This window comes from Paramisgurnus dabryanus, chromosome 14, assembly GCF_030506205.2.
Source record: "Paramisgurnus dabryanus chromosome 14, PD_genome_1.1, whole genome shotgun sequence".
NCBI classification, from domain to species: domain Eukaryota; kingdom Metazoa; phylum Chordata; class Actinopteri; order Cypriniformes; family Cobitidae; genus Paramisgurnus; species Paramisgurnus dabryanus.
This window is the reverse complement of record NC_133350.1, coordinates 29928334-29956170: the sequence shown is the minus strand read 5'-3', so window position 1 is coordinate 29956170 and position 27837 is coordinate 29928334. Positions and strand designations below refer to the sequence as shown.

The following is a 27837-nucleotide window of genomic DNA, read 5'->3' as shown; positions in this document are numbered from 1 at the left end:
ATTATGAAATAAGATAATTTAGTTGGTCAACTCTACTGACAGTCTTATTAGCATTTAAAAATTTAAATAAATATTTGTTTTCGCTTGTTTGGAGTCAACCTTTGACCTTCTGTAAATGTAAAAAAGCTGAATGAAAAGTTAATACATTCTGACTTGAATGTCTACATTTAGTAATAATTGAGATATTGAGATGAACGCTGTAAGTGTAAATGCGGAAACTCTTCTGGTGACAGACTCCACCCCTCTAAACAGAACGTGTGTCAATGTTCATTTCACTTCTCCTTGATCTCTTAAGACTAAAGAAAAGCGTTGAAGCTGATGATCAGATCATCTGAAGAAGAATCATGGCCTACCAATTCAAATTGGCTGAGAAGCTTCTTATACTGAATGACAGAGGCCAAGGCATTCTGGTCAGGCTGAACTATATTAAAAAGGTGAGAAGACAAGTGTTTTTTATTTTTGTGTTGCAGTATTCAACAATATTTCAAAACAGAATATTCAAGGCAAGATTTAAATGTTCATATATTCCAAAGTATTTGTTGAAAGTTAAAATATGTGATAATTATGTGAAAATTAGCTGCATTAACAGCTTTCTTCACAATAAAGCAGACAATGAGACTGCAAACGTTTTATTGATTCATTCTGATCATATGGTTGAAAACATATTTGTATGATTTAGATTTAGTTTTGTGTATTTTATTATTGTTTTAAAAGTCTTAGCTCTAAAAAGAAAGAGGAAGTGCAAACAGGAAATGAAGAGAAGCAGTCAAACCTCTCAGTAAAGCATATCTCATTTCCTCTACAGATGTGGCCTTTAAAAACGCGCGTTTTCTCCCGCGGCATTCGCCAAATCGTCTCGCGGAGTCACGCAGAATTCTGCAAGTGTTTTCGGGGGGGCTACTTTCCCTTTTCCCTTAATGTGTTTCGCTTCACAGAAAATCCACCAGGTGGCGCATAAAAAACTACATTTTTATATGCGTTGTCATTGCGGTTGTTTCCAGAAGTTAATAAGGGCATTGCTGAATATTTAATATTTCTATTAAAACAGCAAAGTGACGTCAACCCCTTCTTGCCAGCATAACAGCGCATACATATATTAAGATGACTGTACGTGCAATGGGCATTTATACTAAGTGCAACAAAGAATTTAGTGTGAGCCTAATACCCTTAACTCTATTTACAATGAATATCTTAATTATTTGTGTTGTCGAATTTTGACACCGTTTCATTGTTTGTTTATAATATTAATAATTATGTCCGTTTTTCTAAAAGTATTAATATTTTAAAGAGATTCATGTGGTATAAAAATACATGTTTTAAAGTTAAAAATGTTGTAAAAATATATTAGTATTATTGTTCTTAATATATTAAGAACAATAATATGACACATGTATATTGCGCTAAAATGATATACATATGGACAGAGGAATTCTTCTCAACCACCACCAATAAAGTTAAAAAAATATTCTTTAGAAAAATAGCGTTTAAACCCACGCAGAGCGAACAAGAAAACATGGGCCTATGCTTACATACTGTACAGTGGGCATATGATATCTTTATTTAGTTTTACATATTTAAAACTTTAATAATACCTTTCTTGCGCATATAGGCAGTCAGTGTTATGATTTTTTTTAATCCTTTCAGCCGTTATTCATAACAATAAACAGATTTCCTTATTGAAAGAAAAACGTAGAAAATGTTATTATGGGTATAGTTGATGCAAATAAAGTGTGCAGTATACAAAAAATGCAAACAAATTATTTCTAAAAGTGGCAAGATTTTAAAAAGATAAAGGTGGTATAAAGAAAGACATGAGAAAAGTAGAGGTATGCAAAAGAGCACAGTTTAGTTATTGTTAATTAAAGCGGTTTTATACACCTTTGTTTGAATTGACAAGCATTTATTTATTCGCCACTTTCAACACATTTTGTGATTCATTTACTGATTTATTACAGAAAATTGTTGTCAGAAGCAACGCTATTGTACAAAGCATATTTATATGTATGTTTTAAAGTTAAAAATGTTGTAAAAAATATATTAGTATTCTTTAATTTAAGAATAACAATATGATACATTTATATTGCGCTAAAATGCAATATACATTATTCTGCAATATCAATTATTCTCAACCACCACCAATAAAGTTTAAACATTATTCTTTAGAAAAAAACGGCGTTTAAACCCGTGTTGCGTGGAGCGAACAAGAAAACATATGCTTACATGCTTATTATTCGGCATATGATATCTTTTTTATTTAGTTTTAAAAGTGGCAAAAAAGTTCTTAAAATCTAATGAATACTGGTTTTGTAAAATGTAGCTATATAACTGCAGATGCGTGCGTGGGATCCGGGCAGGTATCATTTTCCTCCAGACCTTGACGCATGGTCGCGGGAAGGCGAGAAATATATATTTTTTTAGGTTAAAATACTTTGCACAATTGATATATTACTTATGAATATTTTAGGAAATTATTTTTGACACACGTAGGTTATTACGTGTATTTTGGATTTTAATTTCATTACTGTGCCTATCCGTGGCCTCATCCGAGCGCACTTTCTCCGCCTTGCATCTTTTGAAGACATTGGTATGCAGCACCATGACCCAGAAAAGACTCACACACCTTTCCCTGATGCATGCCCACACAGAAATACTGAACTCCCTGGATATTAGTCCTCTAGCTCATGAGAGACTTTGGAATCTCTATTATACAACCGGCGCAATTCGCGAGGCGAGTTTTTTCTGTTCGAGTAAAGAGCGCGTTGATAATATGCGTATTAACGGAATGACAACGCGGGTTTGTTTATTACATGGATGCGCAGCAGCACAAAAACGCTTTTTAATATGAAAAATTAAAGGATTAAAATGTAACAGATTATTATTGAGTCTCTTGGACATAAATGATGACCAATTATGAGACGTTAGAAGGCGCAAAGAGCTGCTTCATCTGTAGCTAAGTAAATAAATGCTTTGCTTTAAACAAATGCATCTACTTTTAAATGTTTTTTTTTAAATGCTACCCAACGGATTTATTGTATATAATGACTCTGCACCTGTAGATATGGTGAGATGAGAAAACATTTTAAGTAATGCTTTAAAAAAAAACATTTCGCTGTCCAAGTGCTGAAATGGCTCTCCACACGTTTGTAAATTCTTTATCTTTTGTTTGTAACAAATAAAGTATTTTTACAGTACAAACCTTATATAAAGCCTATTCTAAAAATGTAATTATACACCATGTTTTTCTTTATAAAAGTATACAATATCAGAACTAAACCCATTATTATTTTTGTTCAAATTATGAATTATTTATATGTTTAAAAAAGACAGTAATAGTACTATTTAGTAAAAAAAGATCTATATAAAAATATACTAGGTATGTTAATGTGAGAATATTTTACATCTGTTAATCGACGTGTGATCTTAACTTAAAAACGAAAGTAAAATATGTTCGTCCGCATGGACATTGAAAACTGTGAAGTTTAATTAATATTATATGTTGTTATAATATTATATGTTGTATGTAAATTGTAACGAAAGTAATTCCCCCTGGGATAAGTATTTTTGCTTCTGATTAATAGCGCATATTCATCTGAGAACTGATGATTTCTGTGTTTCAGACCCTGGCTGTGTGCCCTGAAGTGTATATGACAATAAAGTAGTAAATCTCAATGTATTTATTTTTAAAATGTATTTTAAATAGGCCTATAGGCTCATAGGTTTTTTGGTTAAAAAAATTCACAGCACCCCCTGTTCAAAATGACTTCCAGCGGCCCTGCCTTGACGCTTTGTGTGTTCGACTTTAAATGGTGCGGCGCTGACTGGTCGGCGTATGACATCAGAGTACCGCGAGAGCAAAGGTAAAGTCGGACCATTTGTAACATTTCGACTTGCTCTCGCGGTACTTTGATGTCTTAGTTGCCGAACTGTCTGCGCAGCGCCACATAGAAACGCCCTTTGACTCTTTAAGGCAAAGTACCAGCAACATGAGAAGTGGTGGCACGCAAAAGAAAGTGAAGGTACGCAGTACGCTAAAATATAAAGTGTCTGTACTGCGAGCACTGGTTTAGTTATTTACATCGTGTGTTGCTCTTTCACCATTGTGCACCCGCGCACTCGCTCTGTAGTTTGTAGCTCGCGCTCCGGCTTCGATAAACAATGCCCGTTTCTCAATACCAAGTAGGGGAGAGTGGGGCAAAGTGAGCCAGTGGGTAAGTTGACCCACCCCCTTTATCTAGGCAACCATACAGATTTGTAGCCGTGTGACCACAAATACAGGTAGCAACCATAATTTATATTTGGCTATGTTAAAGAGAAGGACAAATTAAAGAGTTATGATTAAAGTATGATTTAAAAAAAAAAAAAAAAAAACAGTTTTTATCCTATCAAAGTAAAATGTATACATACCAGGTATAATGGCTGTTATGTCAAAGTAGATTTATCCAGGTCTAAATATTTATACCATACATATTGGTGATAGGCTAATGTATAAAACCATGTGAATGATTTAGCTAAAGATTAGCCTGAATTACTAAGCTAGGCAGTTTTCCAAAACGGTGGCTGTGGGGCAAAGTGAACCAGATGGGGTAAACTGAACCAGGGGTTCAACCCCACCATGAGGCACTGTAACCATTGAACATGTTTCATAACAAAAAGAGCCTAGGTTATATCAACATATGTCAAATTAAGTTACCTGATATCCACTTAATTTTATAAGTTATAAACATTCATTTAAAATAACATACAGCGTATGTATTAGGCCTATTTGCTTAAATTGCATTTTAACAAAGAAACTGCAAGGGTTGAAATTAAAACCAACGCGATGGTGAAAACTGGATAAACCGGTTTTCTTTTGATTCCCTGATGATGAGGTGATCGATTAGCATTGGGGGTTGGCAAAGAATTGGCAGACCTAGGGGTGGGTGGTTTTTAATTTCTTGACTCTGTGTCACTGGTAGCTGCTAAAACAAGCAGCTAAACCATGTACAATTAATTACATTTTGGAATTAACTTCCTTCATGTCTTTTTATTTATACACTGTAAAAAATATTTTCTGAATTTTTAAGTAGTTAGCATTAAATATGTTTACAAACAATTGGTTTTTTCAAACTCTGGGATGTTTGTGATTATCATCATTCAGAAAAGTGGTGCTTGTGTTTAGACTTGTGTTTTACGTGATTAAATCATGAAGATTACATTAGTTTCTTTTCAGTGTAGAACAGTTTGTAATCAAAATGCAAAAATATAGTATATTTATAAACATCGCTGAAACAAAGAGTGAATTAAAATTAAAAAAGTAATAAAGTTAAAGCTGCTGATAATTTTGTTTATATTTACTAGCCTTTTCTGAGTGAAAAATGTTTAGATTTTGTTAAGTAGCCTAAATCCTACTCCAATTTATTTCAGTGTGGGTTTCTCATTTTTATCAGCTTTCTTTTGCTTTTCAAAGGGCCGTCTACCTTTGCTACCGCCAGTGCTTTAATGTGGGCCGGTAGGCGCCAGTACTCAGTACCGCCACTTCCAAATATAGCTCTTGCGTACCACCACCTCTCCCTGCGCCCAGAACGTACTTCTAGCGTACCAGAACGCTCATTTGCACATCTGTTTAAATCAGAGGCTTAATTTAATCCTTTGGCTGCGCTGCCGCTTTTCAAAGCGCCCTTCACAATGCAAGCTACCTAATTCGTCCCACCGAGAGCAGAGACTACATTACCCATACACCTTTGAGTTTTACAAGTTAAAAGCGCATGCGTAGCTTTTGCTGCTGTCAATAGGCTTGTTCGACTTCATGCGGCGCCCCGAGAATCGACAGCCGGAAGACGTCACAGTATCGCGAGAGCGAGGCGAAATATGATTTCTTGAATCATTCTCGCGGTACTCTGACGTCATCCGGCTGTCGGTTCTTGTGGCGCCGCATGAAGTCGAACAAGCATAGTGTTAACAACGTGGTTTGGAGAGGTGTGTGAAACGCGCAACCATTGCTGCTCTGTTAAAATGAAAATACAATGAATACTTAATATGCCCTCCTGGTTTTAGACTCTGAGGAGTAAAAGAACAAGGCCAGAATCAGAGGACTCTCGCTGGCTGACATCCCACCAAGCCAGAATGATATCGCTGCAGGTACCCTTTTGTAGGTACTACGTGACAATCTCTGCTGTCGCGGCTGTCAGCTTGGTTCCCCTCGACGCAACTTCGGATTTCCTCAGACGATGTGCAGTGTAAAAATACACATACTTGCGTATTATACATACTTGCTAAACTACAAGTGAACAAAATTTCAATGAATTTGAACGACGTGCACAGGAGTTTTATCACCCGCAAAATGGAAAACAATGGGACAAAATAAAGTGATGACTTTCGAGTTTCAAATGGCCAATATTTTGTTATTCTTGAACCCATAGACATGGTCTTGGTGTCCAGAGAGTATCTTTGCCCGACAGCGACAATATGTTATTAAAAAATAAATTACATCATTATGGATAAATGAGTGCTTGCAGAATATACATATTTGAGAATGCTTATCAGTACTTTTTTGTTTCTTTAACTTTAAAGATGAATATTCTTCTTTAGAGATGGGCAATTTTCAGCAATAGCACATTATATTCAACATTTTGAGCTCATAAAAAAGATTTTTCGCTTATTTAAATGATTTTTTTTTATGTTTTTATGCACGTTTAGTTTTGGTGCAATTTCATCAAAAGCTTATAATTAGGAAATACACACAACACGCTTAACGTATATTTTCTATATGTTAAAAATGTTGTTAAAATTGCGTATTCTTATATAATAAGAATAACAATATGATACATTTATATTGCGCTCAAAATGATTTAGAAATGGAAAAAGGAATTCTTCTCAACTGAGTGCTTGCAGAATATATAGGCTATATTTGAGAATGCTTGTCAGTACTTTTTTGTTTCTTCAACTTTAAAGATGAATATTCTCCTTTAGAGATGGGCAATTTTCAGCATGCACATTATATTCAACTTTTTGAGCTCATAAAAAAGATTTTTCGCTTATTTAAATTACTTTTTTATGTTTTTATGCACGTTTAGTTTTGGTGCAATTTCATCAAAAGCTTGTAATTAGGAAATTCACACAACATGCTTAACGTATATTTTCCATATGTTAAAAATGTTGTAAAAATTGCGTATTCTTATATAATAAGAATAAAAATATGATATATTTATATTGCGCTCAAAATGATTTAGAAATGGAAAAAGGAATTCTTCTCAACTACCACCAATAAAGTTTTAAAATTCTTCTTTAGAAAAACGGCATTTAAACCCGCGTGCACCGAACAAGAAAACGTATGCTTACATACAGTCCGTGTATGATATATTTTTTATTTAGTTTTACATATTTTTATTTATATGCATTTAATAATAGTCTACCGTAAGGTCATAATGTACACACTGTTAAAAATGATTCAGTGGCTTTGTAAATATCTCTAAAATAAATGATTAAAGTAACTTAATAAAATCTCTTAATGCAGTTATGCGATTTTTTTAGTTGGAAAATAAATTACTTAAAATAGAACAGATATTTTGTGTAAAATGTACATATATTATTTGATGTATACGCCTTAATAATATAAGTATTACATTTACAGATTATTTTAGTCAATATATTTAAAAAGGTCAGAGTAATATATTTAAGTTTTTTAAACTGTAATAATTGCATATTTCAAATTATTATTATTTCTATTTGACATCAAAAATGTGTAAGTTTTACGCCTAACTTGAAGTATGAATTATTTATATTTTCACATTGATATTATTTGAGTAAATGTAGGCAAAAAATAAATTAATAATAAGTAGAAAAAATGTCAATTTTAAACAATCACATAGCCAACGGTTTTTAATCAGCAACAAAGAAACTGCACATTTTGCCGATGACAAACACCTCAGAAACTCCTCCAATTTATGAATATTTACACTCACAATATGATTTTATTTCCTTAGTACAAAAGTATAACATATTATACAAATTCTCAGTGAAATGTATTAAACACCATTGCATACTTTTTATCGTGTTTCATACCATGTAAAGGGAAACATGATAATATAAAAAGTAGCCTACTGTTCAGTAATGCAGAAAGGTGCAACACAACCATGTTAAAGCTATTAAAACGTTCAGATGCAAAAATGAACTAAATGTAAAATTAGATAAACTAGTTAATGATATTGCGTAAATGCGCTCGGTCTCTTCAAAGGTCTTCGCGAATTATTTTGTCATAAGACTCGATTATCATACATCACGTCTCTTCTACTGTAAGTACACGGAAAAAATAAGACAAATGATGCGCGTTAGAGTCGGATTTTTATGAAGAATATGTGACTGTTTATGTAACTGGCAAAAGAAAACTTCGCCAACAAAATGTTTGCCAAAAAGCATGCATTTGTATGACATCAAAGTCTATCGCCTAAACATTGATAATCCGTGTCATGTTACTTCAATATCATACAGTATACGCTAAGCATGAAGTCGAGCACACACATTGTCGTCAGTATGGCCTACATGAAACACGCCTGCCCTCTACAGGTTTTTATATTTCCTGCGTCCCCCACCGAACTCCCCTTCTGCGGGATCTCGCAGAATTTCGGAAGTCTCCGCGGCATTCTGCTCTCAGAAACGCGCGTTTTTAAAGGCCACATCTGTATATAGTGTCAAACATAAGCTTCAGAACATAAAGTTTCACTCGATCATCATGTACTATATATATATAGACACACTGAAACATTTATAACACAGAGAAACAAATCATTTATTAATTTTGCCATCTCTAGTGGAATAAGTTTCTGTCTCTAGCTTTCATATCTAATGTTTACTCTTCTCAAAAATGTTTTATTTTCAGATGCAAGTGTTTATTGTTGAACCTAACCATCAAATAATTTAAAACAATGTTTACAATGTAAGAATTATTTTTCAATAGAAATACACAAATGTTAAATTGTGACCATGCTGTTGGATTAATTCTATTCAAGCCCATACATTTAAAGCCATGTGTGACTTTGTGTTCTGTTTTGCCGATTGGTCATGAACTTAAAATTGCCAAAGAATGCATTGAAATAATCTGTTAAATTGTTTTTTAATATTTACATAGAAGGTATGTAACTTTATTAAGTGCAAAAATTATCCAGAAAGTTTTTACATGTCCATTTACAACCCTTACATGTCATTTGAATGAAATGGTCTATTTTTGCCCTGTTTGGAAGGATCATGAATAATAATGTGGAGCTCTGCTCTGATTTCTTTGCTCTTAGGCTCATGCCAGTAGCTCACATTAGTAAACAGACTTTGGGCCCTATTTTAACGATCTAAGCGCATTGTCTAAAGCGCACAGCGCAACGTCTAAATGGGCGTGTCCGAATCCACTTTTGCTAGTTTAACGACGGGAATGTTCGAAAAGGGTTGGTCCTTTTTTTAATGAGTATTGGGAGTATTTTGGGCGTAACGTGCAATAAACCAATGAGAGTCTCGGCTCTCATCCCCTTTAAAAGCCAGCTGCGCGTGCGCTATGTCTAATCCCTATTTAGATGACGGACTTTGTAAACTGAAAAACTAAGCGGAGGAAGAAGATCCCCAGTTTAAGATTAATGTTAAATAATTGTGTTGTTTTTCACTTGTATTGAAATTGTTATTTTTTTATTAAAACCTTTAAAACCCGTTCTCTTTTAGTTATGGAAGTAAAAATAGCAGGCTTTAATACTTTAAATGTATGGCTATCATCAAAACATTTTTTTTACAAGTATGTAAGAAAAGGTTTGTACTCTAAAAATACTTTATTTGTAACAAACAGGAGATAAAGAATTTACAAACGGCTCTCCGCACCTTTCAGCACTTGGACAGCGACAGTTTTTTAAAGCATTACTTAAAAATGTTTCTCATCTCACCATATCCACAGGTACAGAGTCATCATATACAATAAATCCGTGAGGTTACATTAAAACAAACATTTAAAAACAGATGCATTTGTTTAAAGCAAAGCATTTATTTACTTACCAGGCTACAGGTGAAGCAGCTCTTTTTGTCTTCTAACGTCTCATAATTAGTCCTCATTTATGTCCAAGAGACTCAATAATAATCTTTTACATTCAATCTTTTAATCTTTCAAATTTAAAAGCGTTTTTGTGCTACTGCGCATTCATGTATGTGTTAAGCAAACCCGCATTGTCGTCCCGTTTAGGTGCATATTACTAATGTGCTCTTTAAATAACAAAAAAACATATTGCGCCTTTAGAGCAGGTTTTTGTTGGTCAATGGCGTAGTCTATTTTAGTTGCCTCAAAATAGCAACGCGCCAACAATGCGCCTGAACACACCTCATTTTCAGACCAGAACGCCCATGGGCGCAAAAGGGGGCGCAAATGCATTTGCTATTTAAACAACGTGGCGCTAAATGTGAAAATTATAATTGCGCAGGGTGGAAACTAGCAAAAGACACTTGCATTGCGCCGGGTGTAAGATAGAGCCCTTTATGTTTAAGCCTGAATACAGACAAAAATACAGATTTTGTGGAACAACTAATTGTTTCGAGATTGTTAGTGGACGTTTCTGAGTGGTAAGATTGTGTTGTGTTTTTTTTCAGTATGGATCTGCAAAACGAAACTTTAAAGTCAATAGTAGAACTTCAGCCTAAACGTTAGCATATAGCATTAAATAGCATATAGTGCTAACTCAGCAGTCACAACTTTGTTTTGATTGATGATTGATTTTTTGATTGATACTTTATATATCCCGAAGGAAATTTAAGACATCTTGTAGCTCTAACAACACAATTCCACATATTACACATACAATACAAATCATTAAAAATATTTAAAAATATTAAAAAACATAAAAAAAAACATATATCTATATATGTACACAAATATAAGAAAGGCTAGTCCAGTGTAGTTTGTAGCATTTTAGCAACTTTGTAATTAATTTAATGTGTCACAGTTGGTGTTATGCTGAGATTGGCCTGTTTTCCAGGGGTCATTTGCGTGTACATGGTTTACACATAAAAATAAGGAACGCGTTTGAGGTTCACAATATGTTAAATATTATCATTTACACAGTTCTTATTATTCATCTTTGCCTAGGTAAAATACAGTTTTTTATTTTATGGCACCTTTAATAATACGTATAGTTTCTTTTCCCAAACCCTCACAGTCTCACCCTTAAACTTTAAAGTCGCAATGAAAAGTAAAATAAAAAACTGTAATTTGTTTTGTTATATTGTGGTATTTTTTTACAAATGATTTATCTGTGAGCTTCATTAATTTTTAAAAATTCATGTGCCCTCATAATCTTTAATCAAAAATGCAAATCTTAAAAAACCATCTCTCTTTACTTCCGGTCATAATGTATGGCAGGTGGGCGGGAGAATATCGCTGCGATTAGCAATTAGCAACACGACCCAACTTCAAATGATCCAATCAGATCTCGATGGACAAATTCATATCCAGCTCTGCCTTATTTTATTTCAGAGGCCGGTTTTACTCGGATACATGTCACCACAGGGAAAATTAGGCAATTGATACTTCCGTTTCATGGCGACTTTAAGGTTTATTTTCTTTTTATTAATTTTTAATCCGTTTTCATATTTAGTACTGTGCTATAGACCCCTTCAAGGTTTGTAAACATTGAATGACTATTGGGTGTGCGTGCAGCATGGGGTCAAACTGTTCATACTATCCAGGCTTTATAATTTAATCTAACAGGGCTGAAAAATGATGACTTACCTCAAATGAAGTGAGGACTACAAACACAATTCTCTTTGATATTTGCATTGTTCCAGTCTGCACGTTTATTGCATGCAGCCGCAGATGTTGTATTTTTTTGTTTTTTGAGATTCTGCATGAATCGCGAAAACTTAACGGAAGACCTGATGCGATTTTCACAGCCCACTACGTAAGTAGGCATTTTTGACGATACCGAATATTACGCAACTCAATCTGCTGTAATGGCTTTTCTGACCCCGACATGCGCAGTGGGAACCGCCTGTGACGTGAACCGTGAAGGGGTCTATACGGGTGGCGAAGATTTAGTTTTGGCTTTTTTATATACAAAAAGTAATGTACCATTTTTTGAAGAAAATGTGAAGTGGTGCTTGCTGTGGCAAAACCCGCAAGGTTCTGTTTGCTAACATGAGTCAAAAGAGAACGCACAAGTTCTGATTCAGAGATATAAGCGATGCTAAACTGTTGCTAGGGTATTGTGTTCGGTTGCTAGGGCTTTTCTATGCAGTTGCTAGGGTACCCATGGTGGTTGCTAGGCTGTTGCTAGGTGGTTGCTATGCGGTTGCTAGGGTGTTGCTTTAGCATATCTGAAGGGGTTACTAGTGTGTTGCTATGCTATTGCTATGCTGTTACTAGGGTACCCGAGGTGGTTGCTGGGCTGTTGCTATGCGGTTGTTAGGTGGTTACTAGTGTGTTGCTATGCAGTTGCTAGGTTATTTGGGTGGTTGCACTTGCTTGGCTGTTGTTAGGTGGTTACAAGTGTGACGCTATGCCGTTGCCAGTGTATCTGGGGTGGTTGCTAGGCTGTTGTTATGAAGTTGCTAGGTGATTACTAGTGTGTTGCTATGTGCTTTGTTGCTATGCTGTTGCTAGGGTACCCAGAGTGGTTGCTAGGCTGTTGCTATGCGGTTACTAGTGTGTTGCTTTGCTGTTGTTAGGGAACCTGGGGTGGTTGCTAGGCTGTTGCTATGCAGTTGCTAGGTGGTTATTAGTGTGTTACTATGTGTTTGCTAGGTGTTGCTATTCTGTTGATAGGGTACCTGGGGTGGTTGCTAGGCTGTTGCTATACGGTTGCTATGTGGTTGCTAGGGTACCTGGGGTAGTTGCTAGGGAGTGAATTGGCATCCACCAATGATTACAGTCCAAGCCAAGAAGAAAACAAGACCACCCACATGTCTCCTTTGATACAGAGATATAGGTCTTGCTAAATCCTTGCTAGAGTACTCTGTTTGGTTGCTAGGAAGAGAATTTGCATCCACCAATGATTATGCTTAGTGAAACAAGCCCACCCCCAATAGTGATGCTTTGCATGAATGCAAGCACTAATAATAATATGCTTGCAATGTTTAAAATTATAACAGTTATGACAATATTTTTGATGAGTTTATAATGTAATACATTTATCATAATATAATTATTTTTATTACATTATGAGCTCAAGATTTTATTACGTTTTGAGAACATGATTACACTATGAACATTTAATTACAATAATAATGTAATACATTATTTGCAGTTTTTACATTATATTATCAGTTGCTACACACATGCTTTGAAGGACATAAATCTAATAAGATGCATGTAATATAGCTGTATATATATATATATATATATATATATATATATATATATATATATATATATATATATATAGCTGTATTTCTATTTTATTTATATATCGCTTTTCACAATTGCTAAATTGTTCCAAAGCTTTACATTAATAAAAACAAGAGAAATAGAAAAATTGTAGAACAACCAAGTAGCAAAGTACAGCGGCTAAGATTAAACCGTACTAGTGAGCGGAGTAATAATGTAATGTATATGTAACGTAACGTATTGTAGCATAGTTCTAAATTAAGCTAATGTCAGCTGACTCCCAAGGGGTTGAAAAAACTCATAGGAGAAAAACCCTGTTGGAGAAAAAGTACTTGGTAGAAAACCCCTTAAGAGAGAGCAAGACATAGTGGGTCCTTAGAGAATATACTATACATTGTGTTCTTTATTATAAAAAAATTATGGGAATTAAAAGTTTTAATAATTTAAATCAAAGTTAAAATAGCGGTTGGTTGTCGCTGGTCAGACTTACCGGTAGTCTGGGCATTACGATGATGGGAGGCCAGTAGATCAGTGGTGTGATAAGCTTCATGCCAGCAGGAACTGTGTCCTCGGGTTCAAGGCAAGACAAGCAAAGAGAAACAAAATCCTTTTGTATATCATAATATAGGCTTCATAATATGGAAGTAGTTTGTTGGTATGAAACTTGTAAAAGATGCTAAGGTATGTAATAAAAATATGGTTTAAACAGCATCATTCTTATCAACCCACACTGAACTACAGTAGAGGAATCAAAAGCATCACCCAAATATTAATCTTGCATATTTGAATGCATTCTTTTACCTCTGTCAGAAGAAATGCATTTATTTAAGAAAAGATACTTGTGCTCAGAGAACTTACATCAAGTTATTATTACAGTTTATGTAATAAAACATTTAAACATTTAAAGGCCAATGACAGTTTGCTTATAAACCTGCAGTCTGTGAGCTCCTAAGTTCACCTCTTGGAGAATAAAGGTACAGATGTGAACGCAGGGAAAGAGGATTTTATAAATTATTAAACGTAACACAACTGTAATCCACCAGTGTGTAATGTTAGGTCAATATCTCTCTTCATTTGTTACAGATTTGTACAGATCCAAAGCGAAGACCATCCTACCTTACTGACAAAACCATGGAGTCTGCCATAAAATACATCAACAGAAAATTCCCCAACATAGACTTCAGAGGAGGCAGTGTAAGTATTCATAGAGAAAAACACATTCGTTATTCAGTCTGCACTTCCACAAAGGATTTGGTGTTTATGAGTGATTATTTTTTCTTTAGCAACATCTCGGCAGCATTCAGAAACAGAAGTCAGCTGTACTGGAGGCCCTTCACAGTTTCTATGAGTCCTTCATTGATGTCATGGAGTTCAGGGTGAGAACATCAAACTATAATTGCCTTCATTTACAAGCAAATCACTGACCTGTACAGTGATCAGTTATATCAGTTTCAGTCAAGTCATCCTGAAATGAATTTTAAACAGTATTGAAGGAGTTCACATATGAAGGGGTCCTGCTGGGTGATCATTTAACTCATTCAACATTTTTAAGAATAATATTTTATTATAATAATTATGTTGTAAAGGCCTTCGTTCTCTAACAAGGACCCAAGATTTAGTGCTACGCCCCTGGAAACATTTATGCCATTTTAACACCAATACCTGGGAAATGGCCAAAGTTAAAAGTATTTAACTTGTGTTAATATGTAAGAATACTATTTATATCATTATTTAACAGTATGTCTTAAACAAAAAAATATAAGTAAAAGTGACATGATTGTCAAACACACATACAGTACACACACACACCCACGTCTGGAGCAGTGGTGTCAGTCCTGTGGGTTGCTTTCTGCCGGTGTTGAGAATCAAACTGGCAACCTTTGAGTTACAAGCCCGACTCTCAAAACATTAGGTCACAACTGCCCCTAAGTTGTGAGTTATTTGACAATTATTTGTATACTGTTGTAATTGATGAATGTTTTTTTTGTTTTTCTAGGATCACGTTTATGAATTGCTGAACACAATAGATGCCTGCCAGTGCTTCTTTAGCATAGTAAGTAAAACCATTAGAGAAAATAGAAAGAAAACGAGACAGAGACGGTTTCACACTCATCTGTATGTATAAACAATTTCAGGGTGTAAATTTTGACTTCACCAAGAACTACCTGGATCTCATTGTCACCTACGCTTCAGTCATATACATGTTGTCCCGCATTGATGACAAGAAGGCACTTGTGGGAATGTATAACTGTGCATATGAGCTGTCAAATGGAAGCAGGTAATGTCACAACATGATGTCCTGAGTGAGCACTGTGTTGAAATAAATAAAAGTGACAACACAAGTTGTGTTAAAAATAACACAAAATTTGTTGTTATTTTAATAACAGAGATGTGTCTAGTTTAGGGCAACGCATTTAGTGTGTTGCCCCAAAAATACCACTGATTGTGTTGTTTTAAGAGTGAAAACACATTATTTTATTTTATTAATTACCTGTAAATATGTCAAGGACTTCAGTTCCTTTCAATCCACATAAACATCCCAACCCACTTACATCTAAAGTTCAGAAACTAGAACCTTGGAGTATTTTATATAGTTTTCACCAGAGCCGATCCGCCCTATACGTAAGCTACACGAGCTGCGTAGGGCCCCGCACCACTAGGGGGCCCCCTTGTTCTTAACTTCATGTAGAACTGCACAGACCAGCTGGCGAGTGATATCATTGTGCCGCGCAGCCGCGGGATGTTGTCATTCCATCTATGCAGCTCCGCATGCGTTTGACACGCTTTTCAACATGGATGGATTTATAACAAACACAGCAGTCCAAATCTCTAGATTCAGTTTTAGTCCAGTGTGTTTTGTTAGAAATGCTGGTACACATTAATAATCAAAATCTTTCATAGGTGTTTAAAAGAAATAAACACATTTACTCATGCAAGATGTTCTGTGACTTCTGTTGACATTTTAAAACAATGCACATTAGGCCTAATGTTTGCATATTTAAAGAAAGATGTATGTATTTTGGTGTGTTTATCTGTGGAATTATGCCTTAGTTTTTAAACAAATTTGAAAATCTGTTGATTTATTTGTTATAGTTTATTCATAATTTTAAATTTGTTTCCCTGATAATCTACATCGCTTAAAAAATATATATATTTGGCAGTAGACCTTGTTTCCTAAGTACTAATGTAACATCCCAGGTGAAAAAAAATTCTATTAAAAATATACTTTAAAAAAGTGTACTAAGTATATTTTCTAGATTTTGTACTATTTTCGTCAAATCCAAGTATAGTTAAGTGTACTCAATTATGTATTAACTTCAACTTAACACCTATTTGATTACACTTCAAGTGTAAATAGTATGCTAAAATGGAACAACTTTTTTTAAACTTCAAGTGCACTAAAATACACTCCTGAAAATCAAGATTTATGAGTAATTAAGCACACTTACAGTACAATTGCATTGTATTGCAATTTTAATGGAAATACACTTAAAAAGCCATTGCAGCACAAATTATAGTTGTGTTTAAGTACATTTTGTGCATACTGCTATCATACTTATAATTAGTATAAACTATGTTAATTTAGTATGCCTCTGTAATATTTCAAGTGCTCTACAAATGCACTTCCTAACTATTTTTAGTGCTTTTAAAGTGTCCCACTATGACAATAATAATGTTTTTAAAGTGAATTTCAATTATAACCTAAACATCATAGACACGTACTTTCAGTGCAATATTATTATAGTGTATTTTTTATATTTTAAGTATATTTAATTTGTACTTTTATCCCCATTTTGTTATACTTAAGCATGAATATTGCTGTTACACTACAAGTGTATAATATAACAATTCAGTTCAAATGCACACAAACAGATTACAAACTGCATTTCAAAAAAGGATCTTTATTAATGACACAAAAGTAACACACAAAACAGATATTGGCAAAATGGGGAACCTTAAACAGTCGACTTTCTTTGAAATGCCGGGAAGAGAACAATTGCGAACAACTTGTACTATATGGACATCTAGCTCTGATTTGAACTACTGGAGGCCTTGTAACTGGCATTGTTGCACTTCCTCCGTAGAAGGTCCCGGATCTCTGCCACCTCGATGTTGGGGAATCACTCCCTCACTGCATCTGTAAAACAGGAAAGAGACATTTCAATTTCAATTTTATTTATATAGCGCTTTTCACAATTTGTAGTTGTTTCAAAGCAGCTTTACATTAAAAGAAGCAGGGGAAACAGAAAAATCGACAGACAATATAAGTAGCAAAATACAGCGGCTATGAATAAACTTTACAAGTGAGCAAATTAATAATGTCTCGTATACAAGAGGGTGCTAAGTTAAGCCAATGTTGCTTGACTCCCCGGGGTTAAAAAAACCCTAGGAGAAAAACCTCAGGGAGGAACAAAAAGTCCTAGGAGGAAAAGATATACACATATATATATATGGGATGTAAACGGATAAGGAGATTTAACGGGTTCCGTCTAGGGCTGCACGATAAATCGCATGTGTTTGTCAGGCGCATCTCCTCAGTAATGCCGGTTCCTTGATTAGTATTAAATCGCCATCAGCTGTTTTCAGATGGAGCAGCTTTAACTACAGAGCCGTAGTTCCCTGACAAGCTGGGCCATATCGCATACATATCGCAGCCGATACGTCCGCGATAATTAATGCGAAATTGCCCCGATTGTCAGTGAACTACGGCTCTGTGTAGTTAAAGCTGCTACATCTGAAAACAGCTGATGGCGATTTAATACTAATCAAGGAACCGGCATTACTGAGGAGATGCGCCTGACAAACACATGCGACTTATCGTGCAGCCCTAGTTCCGTCGGTGGTCAGGCATCGGCTGGGCATCACGTTGAAGGGCAGCCAGTAGATCAGTGGTGTGTTGACCTCCACGGCAGCCAGAACTGGTCTGTTTGTCTCAATGTCCTCGGGTTTGAGGACGAGACAGGGAGAGAGAAACAAAATCCTATTAGCGTAGGGGCCATTCACATGTAATGCAGTGTCACACAGTGTTGTGTTTTAATATCTGCTCGGTTCCAGACAGGCTAGCTATTGCGGCATTAGTAAATTACCCAGACGAGTTATGTGAATGCTTTGTTCCGTACAAGCTAACTTTTGCGAGATAAGTATAATTTACTAGACAAATTATGTGAATGCTTTGTTAAAGAAAAAAAGTCTTAAAGAATAATTCCGGTATTAAACACTTTGAGTCTCATTTCTGGTTTGTTTTGGATGAACTACAGTGATGGTCACTGAAATTTTGACAATGGGTCGTGTCTTGACTTTTTAACTTGTTTAGAAGCGTCTCTTGACTGCTTCAGAATGGAAGTCAAGGGCCATGCACAAACATGTCATTAAAACAACACTTAACGTTCATTTTCAAAACTGTGCTACTCACAGAGTGGTTTGTGGTGTTCGTTGATGATTAAAAACAAATATATCAGAGCAATGTATGATTTCAATCCGTGTTATTTGCTATAGTGGATCTATTTTTTCAGACACCTCACAACCACGTATATACTTCCGCTCTATATTTGAGTCTGAAGCGTTAGCACACTCTTGACCACTTGATGGCGACAACCACTTTGCCTAACAAGGATGCTGAACGGAACTTGGTGTCTAGCGTATAGACAGTCACAATCGAGCTCAAATTCAAACCTAAGGCTGGTCACTGAGCCATCAAATATGGGAAAAATTTGTGCCCTACTCCGAGGGCACAGTTGCTCTGCTCATGCTAGCCTTTTGAGAGAAACCGAGCGAAAAAACTACAACCAGATGTAAACAGACCCTTTTCCATTTCCGGCGGCAGAGTGATATATCAGCGAGCAATGAGTCTTCCAAGAGAAGTCAATGGAATTTTACAAAATGCCAAATAAAACACCACAGAAACTGTATTTCGCTACACTACTTGTTTTTAATCATCAACGAACACCAAGAACCACTCGGTGAGTAGCACCCCTTACGAAAATTAACCATGGTTTTACTACAGTTAAGACCAAAAAAACCATGGTTACTGTAGTAAAACCATAGCTACCACAAAATAACAATGGTTTTGACAACCATGGTTTTCAAAAACCATAGTTAAACCATGGTTAGTGTAGTAAAACCATGGTTTTGCTCATAGTAATCAATTGACCAAAAAAAACATGGTTACTACACTTTTACCACAATAAAACCATGGTTAATATTCGTAAGGGACAGTTTTGAAAATGAAGGTTAAGTGTTGTTTTAATGACATGTTTGTGCATGACCCTTGACTTCCACTCTGAAGCAGTGAAGAGACGCTTCTAAACGAGTCAAAAAAAGACACGACCCATTGTCAAAATTACAGTGTCCATCACTGTAATTCATCCAAAACAAACCAGAAATAAGACTCAAAGTGTTAAATACCAGAATTATCCTTTAATGGAGCATTTCACCTGTAGAAACATTAATCTTTATTGAAAGTGTCTCATATTTGTAGTGGAAATGTAACATACATTTCGAATTTGGTGCCTATTTGACTAAAAAATGTGTTTGTAGTCTCACCACCTCAACAAAGATATTGGACTTCCTTCTTTCAATGATGCAAAATTATAATTTTTTACATCATTGAAAGAAGGAAGTGCAACACTGAAATCTGTATTTCTCCTGTCTCAGGAAATGATGCATGACCATTCAAAAACATGACTGGGGTTCTAAAGATACAAAGCTTAATACAAATGGGTGAAGTGTCCCTTTAGATTTAAAGTGATTGACTGTGTCTGATTCACAGATACCAGTTGGCAAATCATTTCAGAGCTTAGACACTTTTGATATTCTAGGGAAAATTAAGAGACCAGAATTTTGCGACCGCAGTGTACGTGTTGGATTTTATTCTGATATTAATTCTCTAAGATACGAAGGTGCTGGGCCTTTTAAGGTTTTATTGGTGATTAATAGTATTTTTAATTGTATGCGATATTTGACTGGTAGCCAGCATGACATGGGCATGAATTAAAACAATATTAAATTAAAAGATTAAACTTAACTTACATCATTTTTACACAGAAACCTCTTCAGCGTCAGCAAGGTCGACCACATGGTACATGACCTCTGTAAACACAAACATGGATAGACATCATATTAAAAAAGAAGACAATCATACAACTTTAAAATATATTTTGACTCCAAGCTTCTTTACAACAACATCTAACGTTAGTTTATCTTAAACTTAAAGTGAAGCTGGCTTGGTTACTAAACAGAATAAAGCTATTAAAACAGGCTTGCAAAATAAGCAGCATCTATCAGAACTTACCTACAGCAATGAGCTTTTAAACAACAGAAATCGTCTAAGGTTATCGTTTAAAATAGCAGAAAGAGCCATTTGCTACAGTTAGCTGAACATCTCCAACACAAGTAATCTTGCCGTTTTATTTTTAAAGTTTTAAACATCGAATTGATTCGTTTATCAGGCATTTTGCATGTTACTTTGCTCACTGAAAAACCGCATGTTCAAGTTCCTAACGTTACTGTGTACAGTGTATAACTTACTCTTAATGTTTCCTGTGTGTGCTTTAAATTAAAACACTTCTCGCATAAAGACAAAAATAATCACAGTGAAGAACAAAATAGGAACAAATATGGAACAGATCTGCGCGATCGATGTAAATGAAAGTCAAACTTACCTCAGCCGTACTGTTTAGCATGAAAACGAGTCAGTAGCGGTTTGAAAAATGCCGTTGATCCTGATTGGTGGGAATGAATGGGTGGGTGCAGGTGCATTCTGGGAATTTGAGTCTTTTGCCCTGGCGTTGGTACTGCTTTAGCATGCTGCTGTAGATGTATTTTGACTACAATTTCCAAGTTGCATTGGATGTTTTTTTTTTTTTTTCATTATTTTGGATCCTCTGCTGGCACTTTATGTACTTTTTATAATCTGCGTTTTCACACTGATTTGTTCTTTATACTTTATCAATAATAAAAATATTAAATATTTTTATAAAATGTATAACGTTTACAAAACATGTTTAGTTGACAAACATGTTGACAGTTATTTTGAGTGATGCTCAGATTTTCTTAAATAAAAAAACCTTTATCAATTAAATTACATTAGCATAATAATACATGTATTTAGTAAACACACTTGTAGATATATGTTTTTATGTTATGTGCTGCCTTGAACCCCCCACCCAGCTTTGAAAACAGAGACAGCAACTCTGTCATTAACCCTTCACACCTCACAACCAGCACTCCTTACAACCAGCTGTGAGGATTCCTAGAAACTTCCACCAGTATACATCCATATACACAAGGTTTCTGGATGTTTCACGAGTTTACTTCTGAGTATTACGTTTCCAAGCACTCTGCCTCATTTATCTGGCAAACCTAAAGTTTAGCAGGGATTTCCCATCCGTATTTGTCTGGATACAGCTCTTTTCATGCAGTGTATAGCCTACATTTTATTATTCTAACGTATTTTATGAAAGTACTCTGATATGCAACTAAAAATACACTTATTTTATAGTGTACTGTATAAAGTGTACAGAAGTCACACTTCTAATGAAGTGAGATCCTAGTATGCTAAAAAAGTAAATTAACAATTAATTTCCAAAAAATATACTTCCCATAAGTATATTGAATTGTCACTCTAAGTATGTCAAATTTAATATACTTAAAAAAAATAAACTTCTATACAATTTAAAATACATTGACAACAAAGTACACTTTCAAAAAGTACATTTAAAAAATATTTTAATTACTGGTAAATTAGTATACTTATTTTTTGGACTCTTAAGTTAAACTTAATTACATCTTTTTTTAAGTATACTTTCAAAAATTACATTTAAAAGATAATTGAATTACTGGTAAATTAGTATACTTATTTTTTGGACTCTTAAGTTGAACTTAATTACATATTTTTTGAAGTATACTTTCAAAAAGTACATTTAAAAGATAATTGAATTACTGGTAAATTAGTATACTTATTTTTTGGACTGTTAAGTTGAACTTAATTATATCTTTTTGGAAGTATACTTTTAAAAAGTACATATTAAATACTCTTTAAATTAAGTACAACAAGTAGAAGCATACTTGTTTTATACTTCATGTACTTCAATCATATTTCTAATACACTAAAGTATACTACTTTTTTACCTGGGATATTATGGGTTTTTCAAAAAACATGTGTCAATGTTATAATTAGGAAGTATTCTGATGAGTGTCACAGTAAAGTTCATGTGGCAAAAATGTACAGCTTTAAGATAATACGTGTTTTAGTTAACATTTTGTTTATAGCTACATTTAAGCAGAGACAGTGAATGTTTTTTTTATGAACGCGATGACAGGGCCCCCTCACAAAGTTGCTTAGGGCCCCCAGAAGGCCAGGATCGGCTCTGGTTTTTACAACTACTGATTGGCATGTTTTATGTTTGTAATACGGTTAGTTCCCGTTCTTGATTCTGATTGAGCTGTGGATTATTTATTATAAAACACATCTATGACCTCTGTACTCGGTGTATCACTAACCTTAACAATGTAATTGCATGTGTGAAACATTTAGTTACTGTTATAAGTCGCTCAGGGATTTTTTTCCAGTGGAAGGACAATTTTAATGAAAATTAGAAAGTTGTGTTGGTACAAATTTCTTTGCTTGATACAGTCAGCCTCTTGTAACATATTACTTACTTATTCTATATCCCCTGTCAACCCAGTATCACGAAATGCCATACCTATAGTCACTTAATTTTGTGAGTCTTTTCCGTGACACTGACACGTTTTTCCGCCTTGTCATGTCATGTTTTTTTTGTTTACATGTCACAATCACGTATTTGTTGCTCAACTGTTTTGTCCTATTTTCTTACCATTGTCGCTTCGGTTTAGGGTTAGATTTACATAAAATGACATCCTTATCCAAACCCAACTCTAACCCTAATGCCAATGGTTTAAAAATCATAAAATATAAAAAAATCATGAAAAAAGGTATAAACCAATACTTAAAGTGACATCCTAACGCGAACACCAAATCTAACCCTAAACCGAAGTATCAATGGTTTGAAAATAGGACAAAACTGTTGAGTAACAAATACGTGAAACTGACACGTAAACAGAAATACGTGACATGTTCACGGAAAAAGGCGGAAAAACGTGTCAGTGTCACGGAAAAGACTCTTTGGTAAAAATGTGGTAAAATACTCATAATAAAACATTTCCCTGTTGTTAATTGTCATGAAAAGCATTGGATAAATTTGTGTGTGTGTGCAGTGACCCTACATACCCTCGTCTTGGACAGATGTTCTTAGAGTATGATCATCCCTGGAAAAAACTTTCTGAGGAGTTTGGTCCTCACACCAAGGTGAGATGTTTGTATTTACTTGAACTATTCTAGTACTGACTAAGTGCAAATTCATTTCAGAGCATTTCTATTAATTTAAAATCACACTTTGATTTGCTTCACCCACATATGTAATTCCAACAAAACCTTAAACAAGTTATTCAGTTAAAGCAACCCAGTCTCACCCCATGGCGTCAATATTTGACGACACTTGACCATGCGTCAATATGTTGACACGGAGGGTATACCTTTCGCGTCATTTTTTGACGAACTGGGGACTTCAATACTATTAAGTCCGTTGCATTCTCTTTCCTATTTTCTTACCATTTTCGCGTCGGTTTAGGGTTAGATTTACATGATGACATCCCTACCCAAACCTAACTCTAACCCCAACGCCAGGTGACAACTGTTTAATTTCGCGTACCTAACTCTAACCCCAACGCCAGGTGACAACTGTTTAATTTCGCGTACACTGTTTAATTTTGCGTAATCTAACCCTAAACCGACGCGAAAATGGTAAGAAAATAGGAAAGAGAATGCAACGGACGTAATAGTATTGAAGTCCCCAGTTCGTCAAAAAATGACGCGAAAGGTATACCCTCCGCGTCAACATATTGACGCATGGTCAAGTGTCGTCAAATATTGACGCCATGGGGTGAGACTGTGTTAGTTAAAGACCTATAGGATTTGGAATCTGGTCTAATGTGTGTTTGTTTTAAAGTCTGTGACAGAGGCTCTTCTGTCGTTACATTTGGTTTATCCGCGAAGGAATCTGTCTGCTGAACAGTGGCGCAGTGCTCAGATGTTGTCACTGTTGGCCTCTCCTGCACTAATGCTCAACCCTGCATGCTGTGAAACTGTATGTACTTCATCTACTTCACTGTCTTTAAAACACTTCTCAATTAATGTACAGATCAACAATTACCATCAGATTTGTATAGTTGTCTTATATAGGAGTCAACCTGCTGAAGCTCAGAAAAGCACATTCATCTTTCATAAATGACTCCAGTCTGTTAATATATGTCTTCTAAAGTGAAACTATATGTTTTTGACAGAAGAAAACATTCATATTTTAAGTGAAATATAAACAAACAAATCCTAGCAATATATTCAAATAAGTACATGAATAATGTCAAATCTGACTGGTTCTTATGTATCTCGTGATGAAACACACATATGACAGCAAATCAGAAAAACCATTAATATTAATACAACAACAAAAGTTTCATGTAAAAAGCTTTCTTAGTGAGGAAAACATTTAAAGTCATTTTCATTATCTATTCCATCAATGTTTCTATTATATTATTTAGTTGAGTGTAAATGGTTCTGACATTCAGTGTTGTTTATAGATGGCTTGTGAGTATTTATCTATGGATGTGATGGAGCGCTGGATTCTTAGTGAGTATCTATGATTGACCTATCCAAATTAATTTTATCATTACTGTATTATCTGCACACAAACCACACAACTTTAAAGGAACAGTATGTAAGAAATGTATATCAATTAATCATTAAATGGCCCTGATATGTCACTAGACATTAAGAAATCATTTTCATTTCAAATACTTATATCACTCACAACAGTTGTCCGGCCAAGATATTTTCATTTAAAAAGTGGAGTTGCAGCCCTCAACTGATGTTTATGTTGTCATTTTGTGTATTGGCCACCAGTTGGGTGATTGCAGTACCAGCTTTAGCCACAAGTTTTGTGATTGCAATACCAGTTTTGGCCAAAAACCTACATACTGTTCCTTTAAGAAGCCACGGGTTACACCAAACTAAATTCAGTTAAAGGATCTAAACCAGGACTATTTAGTTAAAGGTCTGGTAATATGTTTGTGGAAAATAAATGCATATTGTATTGTATCAGTTGAACTTGGTTGGATACGGATATTAGAAGACATTTAACAGGGCATTTTAATTTTAACAATCAGATAGCCATGCATGACCCATACTGTAGAAGGCATTGTGTAGAGCAGTAAATATGTTAATGCATACAGTTTGTCTCTTACTTTAAAGTATTGCAAAAACAGTCTGATATTTATTTAGTCATACATTATGGTTGTATTTTTAAAAAACAAATCGCGTTGAGATGTTATCTGGCAGCACAGAGCTGAGCCATTTACTAACTCTTGACAGTTTATCTGCACACAGCTTTATATGATCTAGTGTCAGGTTTTTGTATGAATTTTGGATTTGGTTGACAAAATGTTGCCTGGCTGTATAATGATTCTTCATTTTAACTCTGAATCTGTTTTGGCTTATATATAATTTAACCCCATATAGTTTATCTCACCTGATAACTTGCACTGACAGATCTTATAACATCACAGTGGCATTGAATTGTTTCAAGATACAAACCAATACCGTCTTTTTCTAAAGCATGTTTATAAACAGTGTTGGTGAAAGTTACTTTCAAAAGTAATGCATTACAATATTAAGTTGCTCCCACTGATCTTTATAAATGATTGGATTGCGCATGACGTCACACTTGTGAAGCCACCGCGCCGCCATGTTGGTATACCCAAACATTCTATTAATTCAATGGACGTTATCAGATTTAAATGATAAAACATCACTTTATTCGTCTTCGTTTTTATATGTGAAGTTACCCTGTACATTATTACAACACAAACGTCCTAATCATGTAAATAGTTATTTACTGAAAGTTGTACATTTTGCGTTTTAATCAGTTATTATACATTCATCTTTATTACAGTATCAGATCAGCAGACAGACGGCAGCATATTTAGTATTAATGACAATAAACGTGCTCATTCTGAAATCTAAATAAATAATCATGCTTTGTACAGTATGTGCATGCAATAATTTGCTAGTTTTGTAATTATGTTATCCAAACTTACAAGTTACCTAAACTTATTTAGAGAAATAATGCTGACCGTCACCGTGTAGCTGAATGTCAAAAAAAACTTTATTTATACCCATGTCATTAACAAATGCAACAGACACACTCACCTTAACGATTTTTTATAAATCCATTATCCTCCCCGATTAAAACATAAACATTGCAAATAACACCAGAATTAACAAATAATTAACGTACACATATCCTAAAAATTAACCTTGTGTAACTGATACGCTGTAAAGGGGGTACATTTTGATCATGATTTTGAATGGAAGTAAATGACGCTCTCTGCCGGTTGGGTATACCAAGATGGCCGCTCGAAGTCTGCGCTGGCTTCACCTCACGCTGTTACGTCAAGCGTTCTATGCGCAATCCAGTCATTTATATAGATCAGTGGTTGCTCCCCAAAAAAGTGACTAATTGCGTTACTTAGTTACTTTTCATGGAAAGTAATGCTTACGTTACTTTTTAGTTACTTTTGCGTTACTTTTTCTTGGCTGAAGCTTGATCTCTTTCAGGCCTTGCAGGTGTGTTTATGACTGAAAAGTTCTGCATTTAGAAATGTCATATTTCATCACAAAAATGTTGAGCTCTGCCATCTTAGTTTCTGACTCAAACTGTTCCAGTCAAACTGTGTACTGTGTTTAGTCTTTGCACAGCAAAATAGTCTGCAAAAAAAGATAAATAATGAAAACATGCAGTCAGTCACAGAGAGAAACACAATTGTGAGATGTGTGTGACATTTTTGTCAAATTAACATATATTTTTGTTACTTTAACTTAACAAATTAAGTTTAACAATTACAAAATCTTGTTTTAAATTATGTCAACTTTTTACAGGTCAAAATTTAAAATAGTGGGTGGAGTTGAATTGCAACATTTATGCTGCATTTACAATGTGTCCAATAATTAGCATCATTGACTGTTGTACTATCAGATATATATGTTGTGTTATTTTTATAACTACATTTGTTATTTTTCTCATTTTTCTTACGATTGTCAGTGGGATTCCTGTTGTGCCACAGTAGTTTAAATACAAATGTTGGCTCTCAGAATTTATGGAAGATGGCTCTTCGTAACGGCGTGTTCATCACAATCATCCGGGATGAAGTTTTGAACATACACAAACTCTCTGAAGATTTCTTTGATAATCTTAAAGGGTAAGACAGTATATACAAGTGTTTGTAATGTTTGTTATATTTCATAAATATTTGGATAATATAATAATAAAGTTGAATTTTTCCATATTCTTAGACACAGTAAGCGCATTGCTGACATCAAAGAATGCAAAGAGTATGCCATGGCTAACTGGTGAGCATTTTCATTTATAATAAGTTGTACATCATAT

The 27837-nt window shown here is 34.7% G+C and overlaps 1 protein-coding gene and 1 long non-coding RNA gene across 3 annotated transcripts in view; one reads left to right on the top strand and one right to left on the bottom strand.

The window, feature by feature from the left end:
- Window positions 1–247: 247 nt before the first annotated feature.
- The window catches only part of nckap1l (NCK associated protein 1 like), a 43583-nt gene continuing 15993 nt past the window's right edge, over window positions 248–27837 (top strand). Inside the window, exons 1-10 of one of the 2 annotated variants that reach the window (XM_065241964.1) lie at window positions 248–434; window positions 14402–14512; window positions 14602–14694; window positions 15315–15371; window positions 15454–15596; window positions 23555–23645; window positions 24346–24483; window positions 24974–25022; window positions 27493–27649; window positions 27744–27800. In XM_065241964.1, coding sequence (XP_065098036.1) covers window positions 345–434; window positions 14402–14512; window positions 14602–14694; window positions 15315–15371; window positions 15454–15596; window positions 23555–23645; window positions 24346–24483; window positions 24974–25022; window positions 27493–27649; window positions 27744–27800 — 986 coding nt within the window. In that variant the 5' untranslated portion in view covers window positions 248–344. Of the gene's footprint in view, window positions 435–716; window positions 779–14401; window positions 14513–14601; window positions 14695–15314; window positions 15372–15453; window positions 15597–23554; window positions 23646–24345; window positions 24484–24973; window positions 25023–27492; window positions 27650–27743; window positions 27801–27837 lie in introns of those variants that run through there. The other variant, XM_065241965.2, reaches the window with a different exon arrangement.
- LOC135719311 (uncharacterized) lies at window positions 17201–20341 on the bottom strand. Its single transcript, XR_012334990.1, has 2 exons — window positions 18103–20341; window positions 17201–17456 (listed from the first exon to the last, which is right to left on the bottom strand). It is a non-coding gene; the product is annotated as an uncharacterized lncRNA (long non-coding RNA).